The following is a 15,244-nucleotide window of genomic DNA, read 5'->3' on the forward strand; positions in this document are numbered from 1 at the left end:
ATTATTTAGCATACGCTAGATGATTTATTATTGCCGAAGCTCTAGGATACAAACACTGAATCGGATTCAGTTTAGGATTTAACATGAGGAATATATTAACATAATGGATAATAGTAGTGTTCCGATCCCGACTCTATCCTCCTGATGTTGATGGTTAAGCTTGGTTCCTACTAGACGCAACAAAAGGACGTACGCGCAACGCAAGCGAGTTGACCAATGACAAGCCACTGTTCCAATAATCCATCGCTTGTGATTGGTCAAATCATTTACGTTGCGTATGTCCTTGCGTTGCGTCGCTAGTGGGAACCAAACTTAAACCTATAGGTCGGTGTTGTCTAGTTGTGCTGGGTTGTCTATTCCACCACTGATTGCTGCAACCACCACTGGCTTCTCCGTGTTGGACGACGGTTGCTGTACGTCAGTGTTGCCTTTTTCGACAACATTTGGCTGTTTAGTATCCACCTTCGGTGGGTTATCCTCTAGATTAAACTCCATGCTGTTGACCGTGCTAGCAATAGATGACTCTCGTTTGGCCATGCTACGTCCGCCTTTATTCTGACTCGCCCTTTCTTTCTCATACTGACTGCAACACATTTTTATGTATTTTTGTGTGAGGGCTGCTTTAAACTTATCGTGCGTTATGGCGTATACGATTGGATTTACGACGCACGAGCTCTTCGCGAAGACGACCGGCAGAGTCTGCAGAAGCGGTGTCGGTATTTCTTCGTCTATAAACTGACCAATAAAAGCAACGGTGGCATATGGTAGCCACGCTATACAGAATAGAGCTGTTATGATCATACCAATTTTAGCGATTTTGAATTCTTTTTTCTCCTCTGCGATTTGCTTTGACTTTGTGCTTTCACGTTTGCTATCGACAATTTTCTTCATACCTATTCGATGTTTTCTAACTGATACTACAATCTTTGTGTAGCAGCAGATGATCACAATAAGAGGAAGGAAAAAATCCGTTACAAATATCAAGCCAACGAAGATCATGTTGTTGGTAGCTTGATCTTGATAATCAAATGTACAGCTTAGATCGTATCCTTCAGATGTGTATCTTCCGAATCCAAATAAAGGAGGAACTGACCACGTCAACGAGTATACCCACACGAACAGTATGATGTACCTTGAGCGTTTCTTGGTCACCGTTCGGGTTGCTCTCATTGCGTTACATATTACGTAATAACGGTCAAGTGCTATGGTCGCCATCGACGTAATGGACATGATACCGAATGTGGAACCGAAAAAAGCATATATCTGACAACCTGTGTAGAAGAATATTTAAAAGTTTGAAATAAAACTAATTCAATTGTGTTAATTAATTCTCCGTAGAATTTTATTTCTTATTTATTTACATACTCGGCGACCTCTTCAGTCACAGAATGGTCTCCCAGAGGACCCAGTTATGATCACGGGCTGTGATGTACTAATACACCGGAGTAACCCCCTACTCGTCTCGAAAGATGTACTAGGTTCTTTAGAGTACACAAGAGCTAGATGTGTACACTGGACCTCGGTGTATAGTCCTTATTTAGAAGACTCGTTCTACAATTAGAACCATAGAGCGAGTGAGCCTCGTTATGGCTACGTAATTACGATTCCACTGTCGTAACCGCTCGGCCACTAACTCCTACTATGGTACTCACATACTATTATAAATGTGTAGGCCGCACTAATGATTTTCAATGTTGTTTCCATTACAAAAATAAGATATAGTAACTCAAATATGTCTTGTCGTCTACGAACTATTCTTACCTATATCTCCCAAAAGAAACTTGCCAGCTACTGTATTCAGAAGCATTGCAGGGAACTGAGTGATAACCATCAGAATATCACTTGTAGCTAGATTTATGATCAGCATGTTGCCTGGTGTTTGTAAAGATCTTGTTCTGTGAATCAATATACATGAGTAAAATGAAAAGATAAGACGAACAATTTTAGATGCTAGTTCGCGATCATCCAGAAGTTAAGGATACATGTATTAATAGGCCTATGTACATTATAAGAATAAGCCTAGCCTCTTAGTATCCCCATTTTCTACTGTCTCTGGGACAAAATTAGAAACAAGTGTTTCTTAACTGATTAATGTCGTATGGGGTTTATATATCCACCAAAAAAAGTTCCAGCTCATCTCTGGCCTGGAGAAAGCCGCCATTTTGGATTTTCAAATTTTGTGTATCAATGAGTAAAATGAAAGATAAGAACAATTTTGGATGGATGAAAAATATATATCGATCGATATTCGAACTATTATTAATATAATTTAATCTCCATTATTTGGAATAAGAAGACCATTGCTTCATTTATGATGCACACATGACGAATTCATTAATTAATTTTATTTGGTCCAAATCGTTGTCAACAATATGTATATAAGATAACAAAAAACAAGTAACAAGCAATACACATAAGATGGAGTTAAAATGATGGAAAACTGCAATCTCATTGCAATATAACATTGCCATTTGTATAGAGCCTTTGACAATGATCAAAGCGCTTTAAAATATCATCTATCATCTGGTGAAAATTACTTATAGGGAAAAGGTGTATTTTTAAAAGGTTGTATGTACAAGGGTAGCCATAACAACGAGCATTGCTATTTTGGTTTCTTTTCATCCATTTTTGCTTTATCTTTACCACTTATCTCTTCAAATTATCTTATAAACATGCAATTTTGAAAATAAATTAAAACTTGAAATATAAACTACTTTTAAAATAGTGAACCGGGCGATGTAAATAAAGATTCTGAAGATTTTACAGATACAAAATGCTATACGTTGCATCAGTGCAAGGTGACCAACCATTATACCGCATATACTCACGTTCTAAAAACACTGATGACTGATAGATTGCCAAAGAAGCCGATGAGTCCGACTATTAGCAGGTACGCTACCAAGAACAGGTTTAGAAGTCTCGGTATTTCTGGTGCAGACGTCACTTCATCTTCTGCTGTAGTAGCCACGTCATAGTTCTCTGTTGTCATCGCCATTTTGTAGACAGTTGCTGAAAATAGTTTTACTAGTACTTCAGCTTCAATGTTGTTCGTAACTTGACGAATGTTCCAAACCTTCAACTTCTCCAATTAGCAATTCCAAATAACTTGAGATTTTGAAAAGGTCGTTTGTCGTTTCGGAAATCCACGAAGGATCTTCCAACGATGAATCACGAATCGCTAAATATAATCTAACTTCTTCTGGTGTAAATTACCTCGTATCTTGGCTTCTTCTTGTTGAAAGTGTCCTCTCGGGTGTACTGCTTACCACATTGACAGTGCCAGTACTAAACTACCACCGCGTTTACTTATCAACTTAAACATTTGTAGACACAATAAACATATCCTAAGCCGAGTTGTTAGGCTTTAATTATGTACCGCACACATACTATAAATAAGTATTAATTTATGTAAACTATCAAATAAATGACTTAGACTATGTATAAGTATATGTGCGTTTATGTGCAGTACACAAATAATAAACAAATCATATATGTTATATAAGCTATAAATGTCTGGATTGATTTTTATCATCACATGTTTACTCTTAATTGGAGTTGAAATACTAATAACAGGATGCATATATTATAGTTTATTAAAGTGGACTGCGGATGTATAATATACATATTAAACCATCAGTACATCATCAATAGAAGATCGTGTCCACATTGAATTTTTTTAAAATAATTTATGAAATCAGTTCGATACATCCTGTAAAGATGTCCCATGAATATTATAGTTTTTATCCTAAGTTACTATCTAAAATCTCTATTGGTGCCATCGGCATTCCATTTAAAGCTTCATTCCCAAACAAGACGCAACTAATTGACGTAACGCATGGCAAGATAGTTGTGATTGGTCAACTTGATCGTTGCGCTTACGTCATTACGTTGCGTCTCTAGTGGGAACGAAGCGATACAGCGGGACGCGAAAGTGAAATCGCGATTGCGACATTTTAAGTTTAATTCACGAAATTCATATTTTTTTATTATTATTTTTCTTATTCTTATTTCAATAAGGAAAACAGTTGTGCATTATTATTTGACAATTTGTCATGAAACAGATACAGAAAAAGTGCCGTGTTGAGTTCTTCATAATAACTGTCAACAACAAACATTTTATCATCTAAATTACATAATTATTAGTCTACTAAAGACATTAAAATATAATTTTTATAATAAATCAATTAAAAAATTAAAATCTAGGCTAGATTTTTATTTTCATGATCACTGTTGACTTTATTGTCTTTCTTCAGCTGATGTTCTCAATTTAACAGTGTTCTGTTTAGAAAAAAATAAATCAAAAATCTAAAATCTCACTAATTTGTTTATTTAGTGCAATAATTTGCACGTCAAAACTATACCAAACTAAGTAGGCCCTACCTTATAAGTACCTATTCCTATATAGGTACTATATAGCAAATAACTAAGTACATGTCTTATATGTACTTTATAGCAAATTAAGTACACGTACCTATCTCTGTTTTTGTACTCTATAGCAAACTAAGTACAAGTACCTATCTCTGTATAGGTACTCTATAGCAAACTAAGTAGTAAAAGTTCCTATCTCTGAGGTACTCATAGCAAACTAAGTACACGTTATCTCTTTTTAGGTACTTTATAGCAAACTACAAGTACCTATCTCTGTATAGGTACTCTATAGCAAACTAAGTACAAGTACCTATCTCTGTATAGGTACTCTATAGCAAACTAAGTACGCCTCTTACAGGTACTCTATACCAAACTAATAACAGGTACCTATCTCTAACTAAGTACATCGCTGTATAGGTACTTTATAACAAACTATCTCTGTGATATAGATACTCCATAGAAAACTAATTACGTATTTCTATAGGTATTCTAAAGAATTCTGAGTACCTAATAAGTAAATTAAAGTATCTAAACTAAGCATCAGCGACACCAACGACGAAGCGAAGTACATTTTCCAGTTCGTACAAACAAAAACGGTGATATTAAAATTATGATTCGTATTGTACGCACATTACAAAATCGTACACTAATGTCAAGGTGTCTTCAAAATCATTATCATAATCTTCAACATCAATATTGTAAACACGCCAACACAATATTTGTCTTGTGCTTTGTGTAATAAAGTCTCCAAGCTACACGGGTTATTTTCTGAATTCATGTTTTTTTAATTGTTCATGAACGAATGATCTAAATGAATTATTACCGTCATCACAACTATTGCGCCCCCCTCCTACGTCATTGACCATGTCACATTGGAAACAGTATTTAGAAGTTGTTTTTATCGAATGTTGATATTTATTAAAATTTTATAACTTAACCAACCACACATTCAATTAAAATTGATTGCTTTCCATTAGTAGGCTAACAAATATCATAAATCATTCACATAAATGCGAATAAAATCCTGTGTTGAGTTTATTAATATCTCAAAAAGGTTAAAGCATGTTCAATCTGGTTTTGGCGCTTAATATATGAATTATTACTTATCTGCCTGGAATATTGGTTATAAATTGACCGTAAAAAAATAACAAAAGCTTGTTGACGTATTGTTTGTGAAACTGGAGTGTGAAACCATTGTGTTGAGTTCGCTGTCACGTCTCAGTAGGCTGCAGTGCAGTGTATATAGTGTTATTAGCGATAGCTGCGTCTTGAATGGAATAACGTGTTTGACGTACGCGCTCACTCTCTTAGATTTACACCAGTTTGGTTATGCATTCTGTAAGGTACGTATGAACAAGTTTATCAATTAATTGAATAGATTTAATTTAAATGATACTGTTATAACAGATATTTTGTTTTAGACATAGAGTATCTCTCGCTTACAGTTGAAACTCGCCTCCATTTGCTCGTCACACTCGGGTATAGGATGGTAGGCCTAAACCCAAGTAAGCCTATCTGTTCTTGTTTAATTTAATTAATAATTAATATTTTAAATGTTCCATGTGTAAGGATTTTTTTGGTTTAATATCTGATTTTTACTAATATAATATCTGAGTTTATAACTCTGAAATATTCAAATATGAGACGAATGATGTGTATACGACTTCTTCTTCTTCTTTCGTCATGTTCATGAGGTAATTAGTTGAATACCTACTATAAAGAACGACACTGAAATACCGGTACTACTGTATAATGGTTTACCATAAAAAATGTCTGTTAAATTAAGATTAAGCTCTGTCTACACTATCAAACTAGTGACAAAAAAAGTGTGATGTGCCCAAATATGGTAGTGATATTTCCAAATATAGTAGTGATATGACATCATCATGTCCATATATGAGCACATCACATTTTTGGTCACATAAAGTTTGATAGTGTAGACAGAGCTTTAGACGCAAGTCGTCCGCACTCAAGCCCATTAGAAGATCATTCTCGGAATTCACGATAACAATTCTTATAAATATTCCAACGATTACGTAAATTAGAGGTATTTACGTCATAATATTGATTTGATATACTTGTACATTATTACATTATGGTCAATAGTACTAATTAGACACTGATGATAATGATGCTACTTATTTCCGAGAATAAAGAACAATCAATGACACAAGGACCTTGCATTTAGTCACTTTATCTTAAGATTATATCCCCTTAGCAAAAATACTTATAAATCAATATGGTGTTTTTGTTCTCTGCTGCTTCTCTTTCGAATTCTCTCCCTCGACATAATTACTAAATCAACTTATTTTGCTATTTTGAAAAAAGAACTTAGAACGCATCTTTTTAATATCTAATACAAGCGCCTTTGATTTTTACTTCGGTTTAGTTGATACTGGCGCTATACAAATACCTAAATTATTTTTTATTATCATTATTATTACTGTACTTTAAAATTCAACTAAATGTATATTAATGTCCATATGTGCGGCGGTTACACAAACCGATATCTCTGTTGGTTCGATGGTTAATGTACATCTATATCGCAATGGGAAATGAGTAGGCTATAAAATCTACTCACATAATGCAGTCTTCAATTAGCGGTGACAGTGCTTACATTAGCTAATATTTTAATTAATATCATTAATCAAATACTACTCTTCGGTAAGTAGTTAACTATAATTTATACAGACGAACCCCTCCATAGTCAAATCAGCCTACCCATGATGTAGGCCTAAGCATTACCTTGCATTATATCTTGCTCATTTTATTACCAGACAATATTATTATCAAATGAACCTACTGATTACAGAGTATACCACGTACAGTGCTATAAGCTACTATAGGCTTTCAGCGATTTCCTGTCTGGGAAACACCTACGCTGAAACAGAAATCATTCAGTGTCCAAATAATTAATAATGATATGGCCAAAAACACATCTTTAATTCAATACAAAATACTCAGTACAATAAGGATGATATTTCGACCTAGTAGCTCAATATTAGTTCGTTCCTTGTTCTCCAGACTGTTACCCTTAAGTGTAAACCTGTCTGAGATAACTATTGCATAAACTGCATAGACTGACGTATCGTACGCCTTGTGTGTATGTGGCGTTGTAACTCAGGGTATGTTCACACGTATACGGCGCAAGACCGGCGTATCGTACGCCTTGTGTGTAAGTAGCGTTGTAACGTCCTCCAAACTGCTTTTTTCTTAGTAGGTGTCGCTTGTATCCGATATTTTCTTAATAACCCCGGGTATGTTCACACGTAGCGGCGCAAGACCGGCGTATCGTACGCCGTTTTGCGTGTAAGTGGCATTCATCAGACTGCTTTACGCATAGCAGGTGTCGCCTGTATCCGATAATAAATGAATACCTCAAGGTATGTTCACACATACGGCGCACGACTAGCGTAGCTTACGCCCTTCTGTAAGTGGCGTTAAAACGTACTAGTGGATACTGCCCAATTTCAATGTATTATGTTTATTTTTTGCAACTTTGGGCTTATTATACGTATATCCATTATAGTTATCAAAATTTAATATGCCTAATGTTGTGTCCCATTGAATATAATTATCGCAAACCCTGGTAATAAAAAAAATTCAGATTTATATTTTACTGTAACAAAATTGTCAGTGATGCTCGTCCATCTCCACTTAAAACATTCATTGTGATTGGTCAAATTATTATTGCGCGCTGTGCCTATTACGTTGCGTCTTTGTATAAGAGCCAAGCTTAAGTGTCTCTCTTTGTGGTAACACTGCTGAATCGAACTATAGAGTTCATTGCTGTTGAGATTTGTATAAACGCAATCCGTTTAAAGGTCGTGATCAAAGATCACAATGCCTCTCAATCATTCCGTGATTTACTTTGATCGCATGATTTCATTTTAGTGTAAAGACAATCTGAATTTGGAGTAAATTCAATAGAGTTATAAAAGCATATGAATTTGACTTTTATGCATGGTGAAACTAATAAAAAGGTAAGTGTGGATTTGTACTCTTGTTAAATTCACCTTAGTTTTTCGAGTTATATAAAGATTTCAAATAGGCCTAGAGAATGATAAATCGTCGGTCGTAGCCTGCCGGTCGTAACCTGTCGGTCGTAGTCTGCCGGTCGTAGCCTGTCGGTCGTAGTCTGCCGGTCGTAGCCTGCCGGTCGTAGCCTGTCGGTCGTAGTCTGCTGGTCGTAGCCTGCCGGTCGTAGCCTGCCGGTCGTAGCCTGCCGGTCGTTGATACCATTCTGATATTAAGATAAAGAATTCTGATGTTCTGATTCAAATTTGTTGTATATATGGGCACATCACATTTTTTGTCACATTATAAATAGTTTTATAGTGTAGACAGAGAGCTTTACAGTATGATTCTGTCATTGAATAATATCTAACCGACTGTTGACAGTCAGTTTAATACAAGTGTAGAATCGGTTTCAATTAAAAGCACAATACGCGATATTATTCCGTCTTCTCAGTATTAATTTTTATATTGATCGTCTTCAGGTATTTGTATTCATATACTGTTAATCATGTATCTTAATGCATATTATTGTTGAAATGCATATTACAACAATACCTTTAGGGTTGTAATTAAGATTGTTTAACGCTTCCTAGCACACATTTTCATTAGAATCCCTCAATGTTAATCAGCTATATAGTCGACTTGGAGAAGCATTTTGTTGCCGTTGGGCTTCACTGGCCATTACAGTCGTTTTGTTGCAAGTTTAATCTGCTAATGTACAGGTCAACCAATGAGTCAACGAAAGTACGAAAGGAAAAGGTTATCGTCGCAAAAAACAATTCATTAGTTGTCTCTATAGGTCTTTCCAATTTGTTATATCTATATTTTTTTAACACATTTACAAGGTGTGTTATGAGTACAGACTACTCGCACACTATAAAGGTGCATTCACACTTGGTTCTGTTTCACGGAACGACGGCGGAGAAGACGGTGCCGCCGTTTTGTTAAAATAATGGAAACGAACGACGCCGTCGTACGGCCAATTTACACAGAAAAGCGGTAACGGTAAGTGGAAAACCGCGTAGCTTGTAGAATCTGCATCTATCTTAAGCGGAAATCGCCCGTGCGCTTCGCGTTGTTTGTAAAGCCCAATTTACACAGACGAGCGGTAACGGTAAGCGGAAAACCGCGTAAATTGACTCACGTAGAATCTGCATCTATCTTGAATGGAAACCGCCCGCCCGCCCCGCGTTGTGTGTAAATGGTCATAGATTCTATATTTTTTATTACCGTTGCCGCTCATCATCTGTGTATATTGGCCTTTACTCTCCGTGGTGGTAAGTGTGGCTTGAATGCCTGGATAATTTTCTAAAATCAACGTTTTCCTGACGATTGTAATATGTTTATTCACACAAGAAAAAATAACCTTTTTTTTATTACATTTTTAAAATTGGTATTTTACTGTTTGTCTAATCTCTGAGTGAGAAAGATGACAGATTGATTGGTGTACCATATTGTCAGAGCTTGATTGTTCAATAAATCACCAGTGTGTTGTAATCAAATTCGTGCTTCCATTTAAGATATACATCATTGAACCGTTTAACAATCGGAAGATGAGTGTCCCTGGCAACAGCATTCATCAAGATGTTAGTCATAGCAACCATAAATAAGCAAAACAAAATAACAATACAGCTGTTATTAAGAAACACGCTGTAATATGCAACATGCCATTTAATAATATATCAAAATAACATAGGAACGATTAGCACAATCCAACAAAGGCGTATGAAGTGTGAAAAACTAGTTGTTCCCAAAATAATAAATAAAAAGGTGTTTCTTGAGCTTACAGATGCAAGAGATCTTAGACTAGTCTAATAGATGAGATTTTAATATTAAGCCCACGATCTATATGGTCTTTACTATAATGTAAAGCTTGGTTGCCTAGAGACGCAACGCAAGGACGTAACGCAACGTAAGTGATTTGACCAATCACAAGCGATGGATTATTCGAACAGTGGCTTGTCATTGGTCAAGTCGCTTGCGTTGCGCGTAAGTCCTTGCGTTGCGTCTCTAGGCCCCCTAGTAGGAACCACGCTTTACATTGACGTTGAACAGAGCAGTCATAGAGCATTGTATAGTTTATTGTTTATATCATATCATGAAAAAAATAGTTTATATATAAATAAATATGACGGCATTATAAACACACATGACGTCATAATATTGTGATGCCTATACAATATTTTGTCAACGAAATTTATGAGTTTGAACGAAAGCTAAAGAACAGAATGTTATGTCTTGTTGTTAACAAGCATATATTGCATTTTGAAACTTGAGCATCAAATAATTATATCAGTAAGATGATCATCATTCTGTATTCTCCTACGGGACTAATTTCTGTTAACGTTAACTTTCGTGTTCGTTTATGTGAAATTCTAACATGCAATAACCCTGATGTAAAGATGATGACGTAATGATGTACCATTTCGCAACATCCATGTTTAAAGATGTATTGTCCCACAAAAAGATGAAAAATTAAGATCAACTAAATCAGACTTTAAATAGCCTATTTTCTAGTTTTAGTAAAGTTAATCACTTCTGTAAAGCAAAACGAAAAAAAAAATGTTAAAGGGGTTAAATTCAACCAAAAACCCATTGGCTGGCAGTTAATTTTGACTATTATTTTGCCTTAAATTACAGTTTTTTCAGGTAAATAATTGTTTAGATCCAATTTTTGGTCAAAGTGGATAACTATTATGTGACATTAAAATGGCATATTTAACAAGAAAAATTTAAAAATTATTTTTTCAGGGGGACAATACATCTTTAACTTTCGTGTTCGTTATGTGAAATTCCAACATGATGTAAAGATGATGACGTAATAATGTATATCATGTCACAAACATGCAACATGTTTAAATTAATATTATGGTGTTTTCAATTCGCACTTCTGTTTACGTCTACACGATATTCATTCATATTCATCAGTATGAAGAATCTAACTATAGTGATGCAAGCAGTTTCATCGACATCAAATATCATTTGATAGCTATGGTAACATATAGCGTTTGATTACCGTTTTAATTATGTATTTTCCTGTCCGGAAATAATTTACATACGGACGGTTGTTGATAGATTGATTAGTAGGAGCTTCTCCATTGGAATGAACATGTTGTTTATTTATTTCCTCATCAGTTGTGTCGTATTGTGTCACAGTCGAGTCAGGGTTTTGTTTAAAAAAGTAGGAATCGCATTGTTCATATTTAAACACAGGCAGACTCGTAAGCAGTATTTTAACCAGCTGTAAGTATACCGTAATATTCATCGTTTGGTGGCCTAGACACGTCCCGGATGCCCTTTATAATGTCCGGTGATGAATTGAAAGGCCTGGTTGATTTAGACACTAGTAATATTGATACAATATTTCAGGAAATTATATTGCTATTAACATTATTTAGATGTCATTGTGTGTTTATCGTGAATCTAACTAAAGGGTCTTTCACACCTGTTCCGGCACGGTTCAGGTCCGGCGAATCGAACATTAATGTTCCGTTTTCACGACGCTCCACGCGGCTATGCGCCAATCGATTTCTTTCCTTTTTTCACGTTTTTTTTCTTTGTGATATTAGTTTTTACCAAAGGGTCTTACGACTGCAGACAATTACTTGTCTCTGTAAAAGCTCTATAATGTAAATATTTATATTGCTGCATAAATGTGAATTGAATTGAATTGACGTTATTTCAAAAAAATATCAATACCATTTGTAATTTATTGAAAACGTGAAAATGTGAACAAGAATACGATTTTGAGGCAAATCGTTTGGAAAATTTTTACTAATACTATTTTTGTAATTGATTGTGGGAACTAATTTTTATATTCATTCATTCATTCATCAGTGGATATCGATTCTTGAGCACCAGATCCCATGAGAGCGAAGGCTACGGTGGTGATCCCATTAGTCTTAACAAGGAACGGTTTATTTTCGCCATAAATACATTCATACAGTTATCATTTCAACAGGATTCACGATTCTTTAATATATTTTACAGAAATGATATGAATAATTTATAACAAAATTTATGGATTAACAAATTAATGTAAATCATCGAACCTGGAGGTCTTGATATTAATGGTAGGAATAATTTTTAGTAATAGTATTAATAATCAACTCATAATTACGTTCCCCACACCGTTACCCTGTTAAAGTTTATAATTCACACCAAGACGCAACACAAGTAAAGCGTGGTTCCTACTAGAAACGCAATGCAAGGACGTACGCGCAACACAAACGAGTTGACCAATGACAAGCAACTGAATAATCCACCACTTGTAATTGCGTTACGTCCTTGCGTTGCGTCGCTAGGGAATCAAGCTTAATTTGACCAACGCGCGATGGATCACTGTCGCTTGTGATTGGTCAATTCACTTGCATCGCGCCTACGTCGTTGCGTTGCGGGAATCAAGCTTAAAGCCTTGTCTACACTATCAGACAATGTGATATGCCCATATATGATGATGTCATATCACTACCATATTTGGGCACATCACTGCCATATTTGGGCACGTTACGTTTTTTTTTTGTCAAACTAGTTTGGTAGTGTAGACAGAGCTTAATATCAGCAATTAACCAATGACTATTGACTAATGTGCCCATATTTTATTCAATTTCAGAACATGGAGACGAGGTTCAACGGAGTTTTGATTGACTGTGACAACCTACTGCATCCAAATGATGCCGAAATACGTAAAAAACGAGAGGAACAAATACCAAAAAGAATCGAAAAAAGACATAGAATTATACAAAAGAAAAAGACTATAAAAGACGAAACAATGCCTATTAAACATTTGAACTCTGTTAACAACAACAACCCACAGAACGCATCACTTAAAACCAAGAAATTATCTAAGTCATTGTTAACATTGAGCAGAATTACTGAGGATGAAGAGGACACAGAGAAGGAGAATGACGCTTCTCTGACGTCACAACGTGGGTGGAGGTCCTGTCCAAACTCTCCACTACCCACCCGTCACGCGGGTGAATATGCAATATACCCAAATTGTACCGGTTATGAACGAAAAACGTCAAATATAGCGCAACAGTTACCGCAGATCATTGTCAGCTGACCAGGTTAGAAGAACACGTGATGAGGTTTTAAGCGACTCGTCTTATAAGCTCTGTTTACACTTATCAAACTAGTTTGACAAAAAAAGTATGATGTGCCCAAACGTGGTAGTGATATTTACAATGGTAGTGATATGACATCACCATGTCTATAATATGGACACATCACATTGTGTTGCCACATAAAGTTTGATAGTGTAAACAGAGCTTTAAGTGAAAGAAAACTGCTGCTAATTTTCTATATTTCATTGTGGTTTTTTTTTTTTTGTATAGAATGCAATCCCTTTTAACGAATTTGATAAACACCATTACAGGTCGGAGGATTGTATTAATCGACCACTTCAATATGTCTAACAACCAATCTCTTTATGTGATTAGTGCACTTAATCCGTTGTTATGGTAATCTCTTTATCACGCACAACTCGAGTACTGTCTGTTAACATCCAATCATACACCAGGAGAAATCACAAATTGAATTTTGAATTTAATAATCGATCCAAATCAATTAAGAGTAGGCTATAACGTTTGTTATAATGACCACGATTTATATCTGCATAATTTCGGTCTACATTTGTTGTACACGAATCATATATTATTTTATTTTATTGTATTATATTTTGAAAATAGGAATCACAATATTATTGCGTGTATCGATTACGTAATTTGCTAGGGTAGACCAGAACTCTAGTTTTCCCCTCAGATTCGAGAACTGATATACTGTAATTGATTTCTAATAATGCCATCTCTTCAATTACTTATTTCATATTATAATGTCAGTGATTTATTAATTTTATGTAATTTTATTCTTCTTTATGTTTATCTATTTTAAGAAATGATATACGTTCTAGTTTCAGTCTTTTAAAGGCCAAAACTCGCTAAGGGTAGATTTATTTTCTTCATGGGACTTGATAATGACCCCATGATGGAGTCGAAACGTCGTTCTTTTTTAAGTGTTATTTTTCTATTATTTAAAACGCGATAAGCGAAAGCTTTATTTGTTGGTCTTTTGTCTTAAGTTATGATATTTAAGTGATTTTTTAAAGACAATAACGATTAATGTTTTAATACATAATGGTTTTTAATTTGGAAAAGCTAATACTGTAAGCCCTACTTCAAACCATAGCAACAATATTGACAAATGTCTGCTTAAGCGTGGTTCCCACTAGAACGCAACGCAAGGACGTAAGCGCAACGTAAGCGAGTTGACCAATCACAAGCGATGGATTATTTAAACTTTCGCTTGTCATTGGTCAACTCTCTTGCGTTGCGTTTACGTCCTTGCATTGCGTTCTAGTGGGAACCAAGAATTAAAATACAGAATGGTAAAAATACATTAACCTAATCTAACCGACTACTGCTAACTTTTATTCAAGCTGTTAATAGTTTTTTAACATTATTTTAAACTGTATTTTAACATATAAACATTATTTTTACATTGCCTTTTGCAATTTGATGTATTTTTCTTTGTTGTTTTATTGTCTATTATGCCAAGCAAAATGAATTTCCATTTTAAAGTGGACAATACAATTTCTTGAATCTTGAATCTGTCACTATGAACTGTCATGATAGTTTAAAGCTTGAGTATAAACGAAACTTTGTGTACGACCTATTGTCGAACTTTTTGATGTTTTTATTGTTAATTAATTGTATGCATATATTTACTTTTTAATAAAATGTATATACACCATGATGTTGAATATTGTTTTGTTTGGAAAAACAAAATGCACATAATCAATAAATATATTTTGTGAATTGTATTTTGAGTACTACTTATTTATCTTTGAGAAAATGAACAT

At 34.9% G+C, this 15,244-nt stretch overlaps 2 protein-coding genes across 4 annotated transcripts; one reads left to right on the forward strand and one right to left on the reverse strand.

The window, feature by feature from the left end:
* Positions 1 to 1,331, reverse strand: LOC144840462 (rhodopsin, GQ-coupled-like). Its single transcript, XM_078696280.1, has one exon. The coding sequence runs from the start codon at positions 1,228 to 1,230 to the stop codon at positions 319 to 321; it is 912 nt and encodes a 303-aa protein (XP_078552406.1). The 5' UTR covers positions 1,231 to 1,331; the 3' UTR covers positions 1 to 318.
* A 6,987-nt stretch (positions 1,332 to 8,318) lies between these two features.
* LOC144840643 (uncharacterized) lies at positions 8,319 to 14,750 on the forward strand. 3 transcript variants are annotated; one of them, XM_078696539.1, is made up of 3 exons: positions 11,565 to 11,628; positions 12,376 to 12,458; positions 12,998 to 14,750. In XM_078696539.1, the coding sequence occupies exons 2-3, from the start codon at positions 12,456 to 12,458 to the stop codon at positions 13,448 to 13,450; spliced, it is 456 nt and encodes a 151-aa protein (XP_078552665.1). In that variant the 5' UTR covers positions 11,565 to 11,628; positions 12,376 to 12,455; the 3' UTR covers positions 13,451 to 14,750. The 3 variants fall into 3 exon arrangements, with proteins under 3 accessions (XP_078552664.1, XP_078552666.1, XP_078552665.1); XM_078696538.1 differs by lacking the exons at positions 11,565 to 11,628; positions 12,376 to 12,458 and adding an exon at positions 8,319 to 8,351; XM_078696540.1 differs by lacking the exon at positions 12,376 to 12,458 and having other exon boundaries at positions 11,521 to 11,628.
* The last annotated feature ends 494 nt before the right edge of the window (positions 14,751 to 15,244 follow it).

The sequence above is a fragment of the Antedon bifida genome, chromosome 4 (assembly GCF_963402885.1).
Source record: "Antedon bifida chromosome 4, ecAntBifi1.1, whole genome shotgun sequence".
In the NCBI taxonomy this organism is placed as follows: Eukaryota; Metazoa; Echinodermata; class Crinoidea; order Comatulida; family Antedonidae; genus Antedon; species Antedon bifida.

What these genes read in the sequence shown, in the direction of transcription:
- LOC144840462 (XM_078696280.1), bottom strand. Translation starts at nt 1,230, where the DNA reads ATGTCCATTACGTCGATGGCGACCATAGCACTTGACCGTTATTACGTA.
- LOC144840643 (XM_078696538.1), top strand. Translation starts at nt 8,328, where the DNA reads ATGCATGGTGAAACTAATAAAAAG. An exon ending in ATGGTGAAACTAATAAAAAG is followed by an intron (nt 8,352 to 12,997) that starts GTAAGTGTGGAT and finishes ATTCAATTTCAG; the next exon opens with AACATGGAGACGAGGTTCAA.